Here is a 19,375-nt window from a genome sequence, read left to right on the forward strand (position 1 = left end):
AAAAAAAAAAGGAGAGTAAACAAATGAAATATTTATTTCCCAGTTAAATAAAAGATGACTAAAAACAAAGTCTTAAATTTCATGTGATTATTATCTTCTCCAATACTGAGCCCATTTGTGTACTGTTTCCATTATTTGTGGAAATAATGCATTTACACTTTCTGATATCAATCCTCTAAAATAAGCAATAGCTGCTTCTTCAGATAAATCAAGTCTAAACTTTTCTTGTACCTAAAAATAAATAAATAAAATGAAATGAGGTTATCAAAAGAAAAAAAAAAGCACTTGATAGACTAGAATTGTCATGGACTTTACTTTCATTACGGCTTTTTCAGGTTCAATTTTAATGTCAGGAATGTTGGCATCAACCATCAAAGAAAACAAGTTCAAAATGAGATTAGCATTCCTACGTAAAGTTGTGAAGGCAGTATAACAATATTGTTGGAAATTTAAATAATGAGGTGAATTAGCTCCTCCCATGGCTTCAATCATTTCTTTACATAACTTCATGGGTGGAGGAAAAGGCTTTGGATCTCGACCAAGAATAAAACCGAAATCAACATGAAATAGATGACCATCAGGAGATAATAATAAATTATCTAAATGTCGATCACCTACACCTAATAAATATGTAATAACACAATATCCAGCTATTCATGTGATTATTGTTATCCATTAGTATACATGTGCGAATTAGTCAATGTCCTTTTTTTTTTTTTGTTCATTTACCACAACTGCGTGTATAAGTTTCCATTACTTTAGGATCAATACCATATACATTTCCCGGTTCAGAACTAGGATGATGTTTCTGAAAGTAACTCAAGACATTATTTTGATGTTCATTTAAAACAGTTGCTAAAGAACTTGAATGAATGAATTGCATCAAACCTTGATCAACACCAGTGGCTAATACTTTATAAGGAGTTAACTTTAGATCTAAATTCTCTTTCAGTAACAGTTTATCCATCAAGGAAATGATTTGAATGACCAACTGATCTTGTCGTAAATCATCACCAAATTTAAAAATAATTGGATATTCTGAACCGTCTACACATTGAAATGTGATCCTTAAAGGCTGAAGATTACTATTAAATACACTTGATTTAGCTAATAAGAAAAAAAAAAAGAAAGATATTAGTTTTAGAACATTATACATTATATTATCTTACAAGGAATAATGCCAATAACAGTCTTTGTAGGATCTAGTGGAAGAGTTAAAGCACTAAATTCTGAAAGCTTTCTTTTGGGATCTACTATTTTAGCTCTTAATTGATCAATCTGAATAAAAAAGATGAGTATATATTCTACTAAAGAATCATTTATACCTTCTTAAGTCGAGGCTCTTTCATCGTACGAACTTCCATAGCTAATTTTGAGAGTTGAGCAATCAGTTCACCTTGACTTCTTAATCCATCTCTTCTGTTATAACCATTGGGTATCTCTAAAAGATCTTGAAAATAATGATAGGCGACCTTGGCGTATAATTTACCATATACTTTATCTGCACATTCTACCATAACATACCTAAGTAATAGAACATAATCAGTGTATATTTGACTTTTTTTTTTTGTATTTATTTTACCAATGTAAGTAAGTGCCTAGAATAGGATTACTTATAGCACGATCAATCAAGAATTGAACAAGAGAAGAGCTATTTGGATCAGGATCCTTATCATCTGTATATTCAAATTTTAAAGCTTGAACTAATTGTAACAAATATAATAACAGATCCTATAATAATATATGTGTATATGATAGTTTATATAACATATAAATGTATATACAACTAAAATAATAATAAAAAAAACACACACACATACATCATCATCGGCCTTTTTTAATTGATTAACAGCATAAGAACGAACTGCTCTATTTTCAAATTCTTTTCCTAGAAGCTCTAAAGCATCATCAACATCAATATCGACCCAAAGAGGTAATAAATCAACTGCTTGTCTAATTTCGATAGGATCTGTCCAAACGACACATTTCAAGAATTTTGTTAAAGCCTTATCAGGAGAGGGAAAAGAATTAAAACTTTTTTTTTTTTTATCTTTTTTTCATTCTTTTTTTTTTTACTCTTTTTTCTCTGGTAAGATAAAATCTAAATTTCCAAACTAAATCCTTTTCTTCTGGTGTCAAGTTTTGAGTTGGTGGATATGACATGATACTCTATAAATAAAAGTAAACTTTTTCTTTAAGAAAAAAAAAAAGTATTCTTTATACACATAGATGTATATGTCTTACGTTTAATTCATCACGTATTTTAGGATTTGGCTTAAGATCTCGATCAAGAGGACCATTACGATGACTACGTACTAAACGACGATGTTTGGCTTCTACTGGATTGTCTCTTTGTATATCAGGATCAAGTACAAGAGAATATTGATGTGATACATGATGATGATTTATAGTCTCAGGATAGATTTGTTGACTTAAAGCTGTCCTCAGAGGAATTTGTGGCTGCTCTGTCCCAGTTATTGCTGATGTAAAAGAAAAAGGTCCCGGTAAATCGTATTCCTAATTAAACAAAAAATAGAGTAACAAAGGAAGGAAAGTATGTAAATAAATATAATATAGGATGAAAAAAAAAGGAATGAAAGTCTTTCTTTCTTTCTTTCTTTCTCTCTCTTTCTGGAATTTTTTTTTTTTACCATTTCACCGTACACAATAGGGAAATCAAATTTAGGTAGATCAACATACAAAGCCAAGTCAGTCAAGGTATGAGATACTTTCTAAACAAGAATGCAAGTTAGTAAACGAATGGAAATGCTATTAAAAGGGAAAGGTAGAGGGGAATTCAATTTAAATACTTTATGAATATTTTCGATTTGTCTAAACGCCATCACATCAAGCCATTCTTCAGGGCATATATCACCACAATCGTATCGCTTAACAAGCTATACATATATAAAAGATAAATAAGTAGTTGGTTAATTTATTTAAGGTAAAACTTACTTTTTCAAGTTTATCCATTTCATTATCATTCTTTTTTAATTTACTTGGTGTAGACGTATTATGATTTCCATCTGCTTCACAGTTTGCCCAAAGATATAATTTATGCTTACCCTTTCGAAGTGTACTATAAATATGAATAAGGCAACTTTTTTTTTTAAAAAAGAAAAAGAAACAAAGAAATGATGAAAGAAATGAAGAAAAAAAAAAGGGGGCTTACAATTGTTTGCTAAATATTTGTAGTGTAGTTCCTCCAACAGGCTTCACTTTACGTGGCCCAATAGTATCCCATACTGTGATAGCAAACTGTGCTGATGAAGGTAATTCACAATATTTAATAGGTAAAGTCAACCATTCATTCCAACTAGATGCAATAGTAGTAGAATAAATTTCTAGTTTATTACTATTATTATTATTATAAGTGTACCTCCAATGATGTTTAAAAGGTTTATAACTCGTTTTTACAGGTACAGTTAAAGGTTTATTATCACCGAATATTTGAACAGTTACATATAATTCAGGTAACATTCTATAGTATTATATTGATGAGATTAAACAAATTCATGTCTATTGCATCAATGTAAAAAATTATGCAAATTTACTCATTATCTTGGTCGGAACCATATTTTCCTTCTAAAGTCGAACTATATACACATATATAGATATAGGTATATTCAGTTAAAAAAATAGTATGTGTATATATAAATAAACTGACATTCGAATAGTGACAGGTAATTGTACATCTTTTGTTAAACAATATGAAAAATCCATTCTTATTTAATTAACTGGGTTGATCAAGTAAAAAAAAAAAAAAAAAAAGGAAAAGAAAAAAAAAAAAGAAAAAAAAATGATGATCATATATTTTGTGACTTGTATTATGAAACATATAATAATGATTTATTATCAACTGAAACAACCTTAACAAATGAGGGGACCCTTCTTTTTCTTTATAACAAAAAAGGACACATTTTGATGATACAAGTGTATATTTTAGAAAGCCCTTATAACATTTATTTATAATAGAATGGTGTGTAAATATAAGTTAGCAACAACAGAGCTATTATCGTAGTTAAGATTCCAAGCAAGCAAGCAAACAAGCAGTAGTGTTATTTTATAGACATGAGTATTCTTCTTCGGTTTTTGAAAAAAAAAAAAAAAAAAAAAAAAAAAAAAGAGAGAGAGAGGGCAACTATAAATACTATTACTATTGCTACAACTATAACATGTCCTTTTTTTTTCTTTCTTTCTTTCTCTCTTTTAAATATATATACATATATATTCTTCCTTTTTCTATGTCAATCACAGATTCACCTTCACAAGATATTAAATTAACGCCAGATTCATTAGCTTCTTCTTCTATTGAACAAAGTCAGGAACAATATCATCATCATCCTCATCATTCATTAAAAAAGCCCAGAAATTATAAATATTGGTCAGATAATGAAGTAAGAAGAATATTACATTGGTTAACATTACCAGAAAATGAAGGAAAATTAGTACGTAATAAAGCACAGGCATGTCGTGAAGTAGCCAAGGTATTATTTAATGGAGACGAATATATGGCTATCTCTATTAGGTCAAAATTGATGGCACTAGAAAAGGCGTTTCGAGAAGCAGAACAACTAAGGTTACAACTTGATCATCATAATGAAGCAATGATAAATGATAAAGTAAAAGAAGTCAACAAGTTCTATAAAGAATGTAAACAATTATTCGGTGGTATACAACAAAATGATTCAATCAATCACTCACCTACTAATAGACATTATCATTTACCATCTTCTTCTCGTCTTGATAGTAATGATATTATTATATCAACACTTGATCATAATAATAAAAATTACTCAAATCCACTTTTACCGCCTCACTTGACGAATGAAGATAGTCAGCCATTAAGGCCTTTATCTAATCCTAATCATACTTCGACGACGACAACAACAGCAACAACATCATGGTATTCTTCTTCTTCTATATATATATATATATGTATATATAAATCACTGTATTCAATATTCAAATGAGTTTTTTTTTATCTTTAGGAACCTTCCACGTGTATCCTCTTCTTCTATCATTGATTTACCTCTTCCTTCCCCTTCTTCTTCTTCTTCATTAGATCAAAGTACGATGAGGCAATTCTCATTGAAAAGATCAAGAGAAGAGGAAGAGGAATCAAAGAGAGTTAAAATAGCCCGTTATGCAGCTAAACAAGCAGAACACGAACGATATAAAATGCAATATGCTATACAACTCGCAAAGATTAATTTAGAACGTGATAGTTTGGCGATTAAAAAAGTTGAACTTGAATTAGAACTTGCAAAATTGACAAAAAAAAGACAAGACGATTAAATAAGAAATGGATATAATATCCTATTTATTCATTCATTCATTCTAAACAAGTATTTATTTATTATTTTCTTGAGACCCTCCTTTTTTCTTAGTAGGCAGGAAAGAAGAACAAAGTGTAGAAATTAAATGAGTGCTACAAAATATATATATATATATATACATATATACTCTATATCTTATTCTCTCTTAACAAATTACATATAGATTACACACATGAATGAATACAATAAACTACAAAATAAAACATTTATTCTTCTTTTTCTTCTTATTCTTTCCCTTGGGACCACCCGTATTTAAACCCTCTCTTTGAGCTCTAATCGCTTTCACAACTTGATAAAATGATCTTTCTACATTGACACATGTCTTTGCAGAGGTTTCAATAAAATCACATGCTAATTGTTTAGCCATTGCTGCACCTTCTTCTCGAGTCACTTCTCTTTCTGTCACTTTATCGCATTTATTGCCGACTAACATCATTGGTACATTATCGACATCTTTTACTCTAAATATCTGGTTACGAAAGCGTTCAATACGTTCAAAAGTAGAACGGGAAGCGATTGAATAAACTAATAAGAAGCCCTCACCATCTCTATTATATATATATATATATTGGTTAATTGATATAATATATACATATGTATATGTACATATATATTTTTGTTTTCTCTCTTTCTCTTTCGATTATATATGTATATATACCGAATCCATTGATCTCTTAATGCTGTATATTCTTCTTGACCTGCAGTATCTAATACTTCAAGTACACAAGGTTGATCATCAATAACGACTTGTTTACGATATGAATCTTCAATTGTAGGATCATATGTCTGAGATAATGATTTAGTCATTTTCACGTTGTATGTATATATGTATATATGTGTATATGTGTATATGGATATATATATGTATATATGTATATATGTATATATATCACATTTTATTTACCTCTATAAAATAAATAAAATGAGTAAAACAAGTAAATGTATATGTGTAATATTACCAACAAAGTGATTAAGGCATAACTAATATGTGTATATTCATATATTTATATGTATATAAAAAAAAAAAAAAAAAAAAAAAAAAAAAAAAAAAAAAAGAATAAGTAATTGCAAATAAATAGATGATTTTTTTTTTTATACTTGAATTGTTAAAGCAGTCTATATAAAACAAAATAAATAAAATAAAATACATTTTAATATTAATAAACTTACCTTTCCTACGCCACCATCACCAAGAACTACTAACTTGTAAAGCATCATTTTGGTTTATTATTATTATTATTATTATTTTTATTATTATTATTAATTAAATTAGGCTGATAAATAAACAAGGTGTGACAATAATGATTTGTTAGCACGTTTGTTGCCAGGTTAAAAACCACGAGATATTTATTTTATTTATTTTTTGTTTTAATAGTAGTAATGGTGAAATTAAGAAATGCATTTGAATTAGTTAATGTTTACATGAATATATATTTATTTATTTATATATTTTTGTTACTCTCTCTCTCTCTCTCTCTCTCCCACTTTATGTACATGCTTAATTTGAATAATTTACCTTGTATAAAGACTTGAATAAATTACAGTAATCGTTTCCTTAAATAAAATAAAAGGGAATGAATGAATATAAAAAAAAGAAAGAAAGAGTGAAAAAAGTAGGAATAAGAATAAGAAAGAAAGAAAAGAAAGGGAAAAAATAAAATAAAATAAAACAAAATTAATATTTATCCCAGTTCTCTTCTTTTCATTCGTAATTTTTTTTTTACAAATCTTATTTGCTCCAATCATTTTTAAATAAGCAATCTTTCTTAATAACAAGTGTATGTAAAGCAGTTGTATACATACATTTATATCAAAGCTATTTATACGCCTATTAAATATACTTTCTTTACGAAGAAGTGATTTCAAATTTACGATTGTACTGTTATGCAAACTTTATTCCCTTTTGTGTTTGAAGAAAAGGGTCCTTATGACTGATTACCTGTAAGTCTTTATCAACAAATAAAGTTTATTATCTTGCATCGGAGCTGCTATTACTGCTGATAAAGGAGATCTACATGGAAACGTAGTATGTCATATGAAAATGATTCCTAGTAGCATCTATTCGTGGAAAGTACGACTACTAACTACTTGTTTATAATCATGAAAGCTCTCTCGCTGTTTCTGTTCTTTCCCCGTGTTTCTGTTCTTTTCCGCCAGTGGTTTCTGTTGTTCTTCTTTTCTGATGTGATACAAATGCAATTATTAGTTGAGTTTCATAACAATCATAGTTTATAGAACAAACGAGAATGAGAAATTCTTCTATTTAATGCATTTAGAAGAGAAAGAAAAAAACAGAAAAAGAAAAAAAAAAGGTCATTTCATTGGTAAATAATTCAATCTTTTTTAATGTCTTTTTTTTTTTAAAGAAAAAGAAAAAAAAAATAAACTTCTTCTTTATCGAATGATTCACTCTAATAATAATAACAACCCACGTGTGGATCAGATAATCATTATTATTGTACAACCTCTAATTTTCGGTTTATTAACGTTTTCTCTCAACTTTGTAGTATCGTTAATTATTTTTGTATACATCATTTTTGATTGAAATTAGCATCTTTTTTTTTTCTCTTTTCATGTAAGTCTGTGTTATCTACGGTCTGGACTGCTGCTGGACGTTAATAGAGAATGCAAGATATAAAGAACTTGCATTGTGACTTGTAATTTCTTATTTTGTTTTGTACTTTTTTTTTTTCTTTTTTTTTTTTTTTTTTTTTTTTGTTCCGACAATAACTTTACTGCATTTTTCGTCTTTTTTTTTAAAAAAATAAATAAATAAATAAATAAATACCTTCTCCAGTTTTTTTTTTTTTCTTTTATTATTTTTCCTTTTTTTTTTTAACAAAAAAAAAAAAGAAAAAAAAACCTCATAATGATTAAAAATATAGGGAAGCTTAAGCAGGTAAAATAAAAATACATCCATATTAAAAAAAACAAAGTCTCCTATAAAATAAGTCTCGACAAGAGAGAGAAAGAAAGCATTTTTCTTTTTTTTTTCTCTTTTTTTTTCTTTTTTTTTTTTTGTAAAGATTGAATGTAAATGTCTCCTTCTCTTTCTTTCTTTCTTCCTCTTTCACTCCCTCTCTCACTCCCTCCTTCTCTTTTACTCTCTTTACAAATATGTATATGATAAACATTTCTCTAAAAGAAGTATAAGGAAAAAAAAACGGAACATGTTTTATTTTCGGAGATGAAGGAATCATTATTATTATTATTATATATTTATAAATATATCCATTCTTATATTTATATTTATTTAAATTGAATCGTTAGTGGACAGGAGAAAAGTTTGGTTCGGCCAAAATCACGTTACAGACGGAAGACTTTCAACGTCTTGAGGTGGAGACAGAAAGGAAACGTGTAGCTTATGAAAAGTTATATGCATCTACATTGATTTTGCACCAACAACTCCTGAAGAGAAAGATCTCTCCGGAAGATAATAAATCAAAACGTTTAGTGGGTGATATCTTTGGTGTCTCTTTAAATAATTATGGTAATGAATTTGTCGAGGAGACTCCCTTAGGTATCGCTACCATCAATTTGGGTCAAGCTCAATCAAAGATCGCTGCCTTTCAGGAAGAGTATGCGGATGTCATGAAATCTCAATACATTGAAAAATTAGAGGAAGGCTTACAGTTATTTAAGGAATATCAATCGTTACGTAAGAAATTAGAATCACGCCGTTTAGATTACGATTCCAAACTGAGTCGTTTACAAAAGTCAAAAAAGGAAAAGCCCGAATTAGAACAAGAAATGCAAGCATCGAAAATGAAATATGAAGATTCAGAATATGATGTAATTCAAAAGATGGTTTCTTTACAAGAATTCGAGGTAAATTATAATACATATAGTATCTATGTATATGTAGATATAGAGTGATAATCATGTTTTTTTTTCTTTACCCTATATATATATATAAAAAAAAGGACGATCATTGTGAAGCACTTCAAAGTTTATTAGATGTTCAAATTGAATATTTTTCTCGTTCTTTAGAACTATTGAATGATGTTAAAACCAACTGGACTAATCCTCAATCACAAGATATGTATGCACGTTCATTGCCTCGACGCAACCCTACTATCCTATCTCGTACTTTAAGTAATCATTCAAATAGTGGAGATGATGTCACTTCTTATAACAGCGGAGCCGTACTCTCGGTTTCACGATCTGCAACAACCACCATGAATCATCCTAATTCACCTAGAAGACTCTCCATGAGTAGAAGTGGTAGTACTACAGATACTACTTCAAGAAGAATGCCGACATTAAGTCGTAAAAGCTCAAGTCAATTAAATGAACATGATGAGCAACCCCCTTTGATGAATCATAGTAGTCGTATTAACGCTACTCCACCTACATTACCTCGTAGACAATGTAAGTAAAGATAGTAACATTTTTTATTTTATTCTTTTTTGCTTATAAATATATACATACATATAAACAGCACAAGCTTCTAGTTTGGATAATAGACCAAGTATAAAGAATCAAAGGAAAGCAATGTATGAGTTTGAAGGAGAAAATGCAGATGAATTATCATTCCATATAGGTGATATTATTCAAGTATTAGAAGAAGTGGATGAAGGATGGTGGGTTGGAGAAATCCAAGATCCTCATGGTACTGTACGCTGTGGTATTTTCCCAGTGAATTATACAGAGAGCATAAGTGCTGGTCCACCTATGCCTGCAAGGCCTGTAATGACACAGTCTATGAGTAGTAACTTGACTACAACTAGTCATGAATCAGATCAAAGTTATAATAATAGAATGAATTCAATAAGTATAGAAGAAGAAGAAGAAGTAGAACATAGTTCTCCTTTTGGTGACTCAAATCGTACTGCCTCGAACCATCGTGGTGGATTCTCTTATACTGCTGTTCGATCCCCTAACAACCATAGTCAATCACCAACACGTAATCTGTCTACTACTACTACTACTACTACTACTACTACAAATCATATTACTCCTTCTACTTCTCCTGTACCACAAAAGAAACCCTCTTCTACTACTACAAAGAGAGCCCCACCTCCGCCACCACCTACTTTACGTAGCAACAGTAATTCAACTACTACTAACAACACCACAAGACAGCTACCACCACCTCCTCCTCCTTCTTCTTCAAATATGGTACGTACCACACCTAATCAGCAAGTACCAGCAAATGATTATTTTGAAATGAATAATAATCATTGTACATGTAATGAATGTGGATGTACAGAGTATGCAGCCAATTTATTTAAAAAGGGCTATTGTAATAATTGTTTCCATAAACACGAGTAGTTCATAATAAAGTAACACATCATAATAAGCTTCTTCTTCTTTATTATGGAGTTATCCATTTTATTATTATTATTATACATTTCAATAATACACTCTTCTTTCCTCCTCTATCCTTCCTCTCTCCTTCTTTTTTTTTCTTTCTCTCTTCCCCTTCTCATATATACAGAACAAACTAATAAATTATATAACAATACAAGTATCAAAATAAATATATATGAATATATATATATATATATGTATAAAGAGTAAAAATAAAAATAAAGCAAAATAAAAGGAGGGAAGAAAAAGAAAGAAAGGAGGGAAAGAGAGAGAGGGAAATTTCATTATTCAGTTAATATCTTGAATATCGACTTGTTAAGCGAAAAGAAGGTATGTTTGCAGGTCTATTGTTATTACTTGTTACTGTTGTTAATCGCGATGATACGTAAGAAGGGTTGTTACTACTACTACTACAACTACTACGACGAGAGGAAGAAGAAGACTAAAAAATAAACTATTAATAAACTCGGAACTCTTTTACTATTATTAGTATTATTACCATATTTAAAGAAGAAGACGAACGATGATAATGATGATGATGATGACTACTAGTCATAGTCGAATTATAAGGGTATCCTCGAGTAGTATCATTGGTGTAGAATCGAGTTGGAGATCTACGCTCATGATAATTGTACCGAGATATCGATCTACAGTTAAATTCAGAAATACGAGGTCTCGTCGTTGTGTTGTTGTTATTGGGTCTTATTGGAGTAGTAGGGTGTAAGTTGAGTGAGGAAGAAGAAGAAGAAGAAGTGGTGGTGGTTGCGATAGTAGGCTTTGTTGTCATGGCATTCGTTGTAGTTGTATCCTTTGGCTGAGATAATAAGTCCTTCATCGTTTGAAATAATTTATGTTTTTCTTCTTTTAAAAGTTTAATCTTTTCACGAATGGCATCAGAGGATTCCTCCACTCGAGTCGATAATAAAGGTGAGTCAGGTACACTATCCACTGGAGAAACAGGTTCAGTTAAACTTATTTCGTCTTCAAACGTACTACAGGCTTCACTTGGAGGAGAAGGAAGTCCGTTATCAAAGTTTAATGATTTTGTTGTATATCTTTCTTTTTTAATACGTTGCATAATATTAGAACGAATAGCGTCTATATTGGATGGAGGATTGAACTCATATCGTTTTACTGGCATTATTCCTGTTTAATGAAAGAAAGGTAGAAAAGAAAGAATGAAAAAAAAAAAAAAAAAAAAAAAAAAAAAAAGTGTAAAGAAAAGAAAAGGAAAAAAAATATATATTTATTTATCTCTATTTATTTATATTTATATTTATAAATTAGTATATAAATATATAAATATTAAGTAGAAAGAGAAAGAAGAAAAAGAGGAGGGGGGGGGGGCTTGTGGGTTGGGGGAGGGAAAAAAAAAATAAAAAAAAAAAGTTACATTGTACAATTTATATGAAATATTTTAATAACAATCAATTTACTTCTTTATAGCTATTACTATAAAAAATATTTGATATCCTTATTGATTGCACATATTATTGCTGAAGGAGTTGTCCTTTTGAATTATATGTGTATAATAGATTCTGTTTATTACTTCTACTACGGTATAAGAAGCAGCCAAAAAAAAAAAAAATTAGATGGCTCCGTTATACATAGTATACATGCATATACATGTTTCTTCCTTTTATATATAATAAGAATAAGCTATAATAATCATGCATAAGCTTATAATCAGAATTATTAAATCAATCAAATCGAATAAATTAAATTATTACAATAATGTCAAGAATTAAAATTAACTTTAGATGGATCTTGAAATTAAAAAAATTTTTTTTTTTTCATTTTCGTTATAATAATAATAAAACTTTAGATTGACCGCGAAACTATTTACTCATAAAAAGAGTAAACAGTATTATAAAGCCAAACCCTTTGTTACCTCTTGTTTCGTTCAGGAAAAGATATACCGATTATTCAGCAAACTTGCAAAATCGAAACGTGGTAAATATATGAAGTATAATATTAGAAAAAAAAAAAAAAGTCTCCCCCTCTTTTGTCGATATTTATATACGATTAAATTCTGAGTTTTATTATTATTTTTTAAAAAATTTTTTAGCAATATTTATATACAGTGATTTGCGTTTGAAACTCAAGATTTTCAAAAATAGAAATCAAGCTTTTTTCTGGCCAATCAAACTTCTCATAGTCCATTCAAATTTTTTGTCTACCAATTGAAACTTCCTGTTTCCATTCAATTTTTTTAAAATGGAGATATCAAATTTATTTTTTATTTTGTTAATTTTAAACTAACTTTCTTTTTCTACTAGCTACTCTTTTTACCACAAACTCTTCCCAATCTTTGACAGTTACGATATCATCGTCGTGTTTGATATTTTGAAGAGCTTCTGTGATGTCTTCCTCTAAGTCAAAGTCGATAATTTGCTCATCGTTGTTGCTGTCGTACCCAGCGGTGCTGTCTGAACGAAGGAGAATATCATCATCTGTCTCACTTCCCTGAAAGTGCATGAATTCTATATCGTGTCGTCTTTTTGCTTCGAGGATAACATTGATCTTACGATAATTTAAGTACACTAGACGTTTCAAGGACAAGACAGCAGCCAGAGTTTGAGCGAAGGACGCTAGGTTATTCACAATCTTTGGTACAACAAAGACCCCCTTATTGTAGCTAATTGAATGGTTCTGAGAAACATATTTAGTCCCCATTATCTGCAGCTTAACACCTTGCCACTGGCAAGTAATTGCCTCTAAGTTGGAGATTCTGCTGTTGTCAACATATTGGGTCCACTTGCGTAGCATCGCCATTTGAAGGGTCTTTCCTTTACCAATATCTTTTTTGACGCCTTTGAGGCCTGGTTTTTCCTCTGCCGAAAGATAGTCAGTATCATCATTCAGGTTGCGTAAAATAAAATCAACACGCTGGTTGGTGATATCATCAAATTCCTTCGTAATATTTGAAATACAGTCAGCTCGTTTGGTGATGAAGTTCTTGTCATAAATGAACGCATTATCAAAGACTGGGCCATAAACATGTGTGCGGTACCAGGACTCATTATGATCAGCAGTGATAAGGTTATCCGAAGACCAGAGTTCGACCATGTTGGAAAGTGCCAAGCGGATGTAACGGCACATTGGATTCATATCTATGTCACTGTATAACTTTGTAAGAAGTCTGTTCACACTTGTGATGTCAGTACATTGGGCGATTTCAAGAAGTATATCCCTTTCTTTACGAATCAGAGTTGGTTGAAGCTTCAGACCGAAATTTTTAATAGATTTTCCAAATCTCTTAGCTATAGTAGTAGTGGTGAGATCAAGATGGCCCTGGTTACCAAACTTGTCGCAAAGAAATATCATTTGTTCATCAATAGATAGGGTCTGGTAATGTCTGTGTTCAACATTATCTTCCTGATCATTGGAGGTTTGAGAGTTTTTAGCTGACGAAAGGCGATTATCAATTGCATCGTTCAAAGCCTGTGCCGAATAAGCAGCAAGACGTAGTAACTTTTGAATTTGAGGGGAGGTGCATATCTTGAAAAAACTATCATTATTGAGCATATCAACCTTACTATTCTCTTCAGTAGTACATCCTTCACGTCTAGACTCATAAACGATAGAGACCTCTTCCAAATACATGTTTCCAAGTTCTTTCATATTTTCTTCAGTAGGCTCCATCAATAGGTTTTTGTCGATTAATTCCTTCAAAGCAAGCTCATACTTCCAATCCAAGATAGTGTTCTGTGAAAGGTATCTGTTTATGATACTCTTGATTTTGTCTTTGTCTTCAGTTGTGTTCAAGATAGGATTCATAGTAAATCTAGAATTAAGGAGAAAACTAGTAACTTTTTGTTTTCATTTTACGATGGTGTTTTTTAAAAAAAATTGGCAGAGAAAAAATGGTGCACGTATAATTGTAATAAGAGGACTGTTATTTGAGTAGTAATTGAATAATGTTTTATTTCATCAAAATTTTATAGTATTTACATTCTTATAATAAACGGCATATAGATAGATTTGGACATATACAAGGATTGGAAACATATAATTATTTATAGGTATTCATACCAATAGTATCATATCTTCATAGTCATCCATTGATGACCGCGGGCATAATCCGAATTAGGAAGGTGACTGTCATCTTCTTACAATAATTACCCCTATTGTGACGATTAATTTTTTTTTCCAGAGCAACGCGTCAGCCTTTTTTCCCTTTATATTTCTTTTTGTATTTGACTATCGCTTGGAATGTGGGCATAAATGCAGCATTCACGTTTGTTGGCATGGGCTAGTAAGCAGTGCTACGATAGCAATCAACAAGCTTTGGTTGTTTACATGTTTTATTATTATTTCTTTTTGTATTTGACTATTGCTTGGAATGTGGGCATAAATGCAGCATTCACGTTTGTTGGCATGGGCTAGTAAGCAGTGCTACGATAGCAATCAACAAGCTTTGGTTGTTTACATGTTTTATTATTATTTCTTTTTGTATTTGACTATTGCTTGGAATGTAGGCATAAATGCAGCATTCACGTTTGTTGGCATGGGCTAGTAAGCAGTGCTACGATAGCAATCAACAAGCTTTGGTTGTTTACATGTTTTATTATTATTTCTTTTTGTATTTGACTATTGCTTGGAATGTCGGCATGATGTCTATCAAATTTATTTAGCATAAAATATACATCGAATAAACCTTCACGTTATATTACTGCTGGTATTGCTGCAAAAATTATCTATAATTATGGTATCTGTGTTTATAGTAGACTTGGACAAAAGTAAAATAACAGTGAATCTTCTAGATTTGACAAAACTACAAGAATTATCTGTATCTGGTTATACTGCTAGAAACCACGAATACCTTCTCTTAAGTATATTGTAGAAGAAAACACACAAGAAAACGTAATGTTCCTTTAATTTTTAATGTAAGCGTCAAGTCGTGACTCTACATTACAAGAAAGGTTCCTAATCAAAAAAGAAATGTCAAGCTATGAATCGACTCTCGTAATGACGAAAACTACGTATTCTTATTACAGCTCCATGAAAATGTACTGTATTCTCACATGGTTTTCCTCTTGGCAAAAACGAGTACGTTAGATTTTCTTTTATAAGTTACTTCTTGCTAACTTTTTGTTTTCAAATAACTTTTAGAAAAAAAAAATGATGTGTTGAGTCGGCTCAAGACATGCTGATAAGAAATTGATCTAAAGGAGAGCAGCTACTTGTACCCAATTATCGTTAGCCAGTCTATTATGATAATTTATGTGTTTGTTACTTTAAACTTGACTCTTTATTTATGAAGTTAAGCCAAAATATTGATGTTAGTGTTTCTTGGTCGATGATTCCAAACATAGATGAAACAATAAATAATTTACTGGCTTTCTCCAGTTTTTGACGGACAATATCAGATATGTTTTCAGATAGATCATGCCGCAATACCTTGTTGAATGAGAACAAAAGAGTTCTATGATCAGCATTTCTCTTCTCATTTTCACCAGTGTTTTGATCAGGATCGATCAACTCGTTCTTTCATCCACAGCTCTTTAAAGTAGTTGTCGATACCATCTTCATGGGCTTTGTTCCTAAATGGTAAACTATTTAAAAGATGAACACATGTTTAAAAGAGAAAGCTATGCTATTTCGCTATACCTATTTATCTTAAGATAGTGCTCGTTGTTGTATTAGTAGATGGTCAGTTTATAATTTTGTCCATTGTTAATGATTCTATATACAGGCCATGAAGAAGTTAATTTAGTATCAAAGTGAACTTGCTTTTTCTTACTGTAGTTGTATTAAGGCTCAAGAAACCAGTATCTCATAAGTGGCAGATTTGGTACATTTTAATTACGATTATGGCTTCCATCTAAAGAATCAAGAGCACCAACCTGATATCAATATGAGAAATAAAAAGTCGACTTCAGATTAGAGTAAGCATTTATTTCGACAATAAATTTCATATGCCTTCACTGAAATACGGGGACGATATTTGGGATAATAATAATAGCTTTATTGAGGTTAGATAAATTTAATAAAGAACGAGGCTGCTCACCTCCCCTCTTGTTCCGGTAAAAAAACTTGATCTGTACTACGGGGATGGCTTCCTCGCCCTGCGGGTTTGGGAAGAACTCAACATTCAATAATTAAAAAAGAAAAAGAAAAATAAATGCATAAATAGTACATTTATATTGTGCGGTTACATAAAAATATTGTTGATGTTTATTGTTTAGGATATGGAATATGAATATTGTATCCATGGTTAATGATTTTAAAGAAATCTTAGTTATCGTTGAATAAAACTTCATTGTATACTATATTTCTAGTATAAGATTTTTCATTGTTATTTCCGCTATTAGAATCAGCATCAATCATAATCTTAATAGCAGAAGGCGATTTTACTCTTGACAAAGCAACATAGAGCTGTCCATGACCGAATATGTGATTTGGAAGATACAAACCAATACGATCCATAGTCTGGCCTTGAGCTTTGTTAATTGTAATTGCAAATGCAAGTCTAACAGGAAATTGAGTCCTTGAAAATGAGAGTGGTAGGGTAGTCGACTCATTCCTGCTAAATAATTTACTTTTTGGAATGTACACAACATTACCAATATGAGAGCCTGTTGCAACTAATGCCTCTATTACGTGAGGTAGAATTGTTCTGACGATCAGACGAGTATCGTTACAAAGATCTTGCTTTAGGCTGATGTTCCGCAACAGCATAATGGGGGAACCAATCTTTAACTTCAAAGCATGTGGAGGTAGTCCACCTGCTTCTAACGAATTCAAAAACTCAGTTGGAACTGAGAGATTTTCATTTTCAATTATAGGTGCATCAGCACTGAAAGAGATTGTAGCTTCACCAGGAAAAACGTCGAATACCGAATCATTAATAACAGCTACATCTTTGTTTGTGGTGGATAACACAGCAGAACTGATAAGAGATGCTGTGGAAAATTCTTGGGGTACTTGTTACAACCCAGGGTACATTGCTTGCAAAAGATGGATCAAGTTGTTACCTCTGATAATTATACTGTTTGGGATCTCAATGAGACCCGTATCAAATATCTCAGAAGGTTCGCCACCCAAATTAATCTTGTGAGTGTCTACTCTACCAGTTCCTATAGCCAGAAGGTTCGTATCAAATGCATTTAATTCAGAAGCCAAAGCTGTATTATTTGAAAATAATGCTTACTGAACACGCATGTTGGTACGAAGTCGTAAAACTTGAACATGGCTCCAAAGGTATGAACGATTAATGCATTGATTAACAATTTGTGATCGTGAACCTTTAGGAACAACAGGCAAAATTTGACGAAAGTTGCCACCAAAAACCAGAAGCCGACCACCAAAAGGGATATTCTCCAATTGTGGATCTACAAACTTTGCTATGTCTTTAAGGGACCTGTCGAGAGCTTTAAAAATGTCTTTACTGGTCATTAAAGACTCGCCCCATAAAATTAATTTTGTTTGCATCAAAAGATCAGCAGTTGGTGAATTTGGTTTGATATTACACATACTGTCAGGATCAACATTAAGGGGAATTTTAAACACGGAATGTGATGTCCTACCACCCTCAAGTAACAGAGATGCAGTACCACTTGAGGCTACTGCTACAGCAATTTTACCTTCTTGTTTTAACCTATTGTCATGAGCTGACTTATAATGTCATGTTTCATGATTAAACATGCGGATCATAAATTTTCAAGAACTGAAGATCCTTTGCAGCAACACAGTAGTTGAAATAGTAGGTTTGTGATGGACGATTTAATTACTCTCTCACCAATCCATATTTTGGCACTACAATAAGGACAGATGACATCCATTCTGCCTCTATCATCCCTTATAATAGGCACCCGTGTTGGGTCTCGTGCAATACGTTCAACAGATACTGGTTCTGCTTTTGTATAGAATAGGCACAACCTGTTTGTTCTACGTCGATGTGTAGGGCTATTGCAAGCAGTGCATCGACTAACATTGGGCAGCTGCTGATTGTTGTGCTCAGGTTGCATTATTGTTTCTTCTACTTCTACATTGTCTTCAATAATATCTGTGCCGCTCATATTAATATCATTCATGTCAATATCAATCATATCAACATTAATCATATCAACATCGTCCATATCAACATCCCCAATGACGTTAATTTGCTGAGCAGGGTTCATGGGACAGGAATGATGATTTGATCGTCTATGATCTGACTGTTCACAACTACTGCATGTAGGCTGATTAATAACAGCTGAACACTCAATATAAGTAGTGCAATCTTTATGAGATCGGCGAACATGCCCTGATTTTCCACAATGGGGACAAATTCTTTCTATCATTTTAATTATTCAATAGATATAAGATTCTAAATGATGTAAATAATAATTTTATTAAAATCTATCTATAAAAGTAATTCTTTGATGCTTTACAATATTATATAATTTGGTGATCCTTTAGTAACTCTTGTTATATTTGTTTTATGCAATATGGTTTATAAATCTTTATAATTGATTTTATAGAATATAATACACATTTGTATGATATCCTTAGATTTGAGTTTGAAGAGAGAGTTTTCTTATTGGATAAGAAATAAATAACAATTATAAAATTTTTAATAAAGAAAAAAATAATAGAAAAGTTATCAGGTATTTATACTAATTCGCATTTGCTGTTGATAATATATATGGAAATAATATGTATGTCTAACTGGTTGTTGTAAAAGAGAGCTTAGCTGTTTTTTACCAATAATAAGAGGAAAACTAATAATAGACTGG

The 19,375-nt window shown here is 31.1% G+C and overlaps 7 protein-coding genes across 7 annotated transcripts; 2 read left to right on the forward strand and 5 right to left on the reverse strand.

The window, feature by feature from the left end:
- Positions 1-12: 12 nt before the first annotated feature.
- BX663DRAFT_504908 (kinase-like domain-containing protein) lies at positions 13-3,761 on the reverse strand. Its single transcript, XM_051526987.1, has 15 exons — positions 3,555-3,761; positions 3,380-3,481; positions 3,173-3,316; positions 2,956-3,079; positions 2,811-2,897; positions 2,652-2,732; positions 2,245-2,517; positions 2,077-2,169; positions 1,821-2,006; positions 1,583-1,731; positions 1,326-1,524; positions 1,170-1,278; positions 730-1,107; positions 316-650; positions 13-231 (listed from the first exon to the last, which is right to left on the reverse strand). The coding sequence occupies exons 2-15, from the start codon at positions 3,478-3,480 to the stop codon at positions 91-93; spliced, it is 2,400 nt and encodes a 799-aa protein (XP_051384379.1). The 5' UTR covers position 3,481; positions 3,555-3,761; the 3' UTR covers positions 13-90.
- A 420-nt stretch (positions 3,762-4,181) lies between these two features.
- BX663DRAFT_504920 (uncharacterized protein) lies at positions 4,182-5,528 on the forward strand. Its single transcript, XM_051526988.1, has 2 exons — positions 4,182-4,906; positions 4,992-5,528. Exons 1-2 carry the CDS (start codon positions 4,245-4,247, stop codon positions 5,296-5,298), a joined length of 969 nt encoding a protein of 322 aa, XP_051384380.1. The 5' UTR covers positions 4,182-4,244; the 3' UTR covers positions 5,299-5,528.
- A 1-nt stretch (position 5,529) lies between these two features.
- BX663DRAFT_485214 (small GTPase superfamily) lies at positions 5,530-6,557 on the reverse strand (the record flags this gene model as incomplete). The annotated part of the gene is made up of 6 exons (XM_051524598.1): positions 5,530-5,887; positions 5,998-6,125; positions 6,244-6,245; positions 6,299-6,320; positions 6,438-6,455; positions 6,510-6,557. 6 exons carry the CDS (start codon positions 6,555-6,557, stop codon positions 5,530-5,532), a joined length of 576 nt encoding a protein of 191 aa, XP_051384381.1.
- A 1,610-nt stretch (positions 6,558-8,167) lies between these two features.
- On the forward strand, positions 8,168-10,914 carry BX663DRAFT_504926 (uncharacterized protein). Its single transcript, XM_051526989.1, has 4 exons — positions 8,168-8,238; positions 8,610-9,167; positions 9,263-9,710; positions 9,781-10,914. The coding sequence occupies exons 1-4, from the start codon at positions 8,209-8,211 to the stop codon at positions 10,611-10,613; spliced, it is 1,869 nt and encodes a 622-aa protein (XP_051384382.1). The 5' UTR covers positions 8,168-8,208; the 3' UTR covers positions 10,614-10,914.
- Positions 10,831-11,844, reverse strand: BX663DRAFT_504928 (uncharacterized protein). Its single transcript, XM_051526990.1, has 2 exons — positions 11,152-11,844; positions 10,831-11,094 (listed from the first exon to the last, which is right to left on the reverse strand). Exons 1-2 carry the CDS (start codon positions 11,791-11,793, stop codon positions 10,945-10,947), a joined length of 792 nt encoding a protein of 263 aa, XP_051384383.1. The 5' UTR covers positions 11,794-11,844; the 3' UTR covers positions 10,831-10,944.
- Positions 11,845-13,204: 1,360 nt separating this feature from the next.
- BX663DRAFT_431945 (uncharacterized protein) lies at positions 13,205-14,276 on the reverse strand (the record flags this gene model as incomplete). The annotated part of the gene is made up of 3 exons (XM_051522896.1): positions 13,205-13,243; positions 13,314-13,765; positions 13,856-14,276. 3 exons carry the CDS (start codon positions 14,274-14,276, stop codon positions 13,205-13,207), a joined length of 912 nt encoding a protein of 303 aa, XP_051384384.1.
- Positions 14,277-18,294: 4,018 nt separating this feature from the next.
- BX663DRAFT_485219 (uncharacterized protein) lies at positions 18,295-18,940 on the reverse strand (the record flags this gene model as incomplete). Its single annotated transcript, XM_051524599.1, has 2 exons — positions 18,295-18,333; positions 18,389-18,940. The coding sequence occupies 2 exons, from the start codon at positions 18,938-18,940 to the stop codon at positions 18,295-18,297; spliced, it is 591 nt and encodes a 196-aa protein (XP_051384385.1).
- Between the last annotated feature and the right edge of the window lie 435 nt (positions 18,941-19,375).

The sequence above is a fragment of the Cokeromyces recurvatus genome, assembly GCF_025118155.1.
Source record: "Cokeromyces recurvatus strain NRRL 2243 chromosome Unknown BX663scaffold_8, whole genome shotgun sequence".
Classification (NCBI taxonomy): Eukaryota; Fungi; Mucoromycota; class Mucoromycetes; order Mucorales; family Mucoraceae; genus Cokeromyces; species Cokeromyces recurvatus.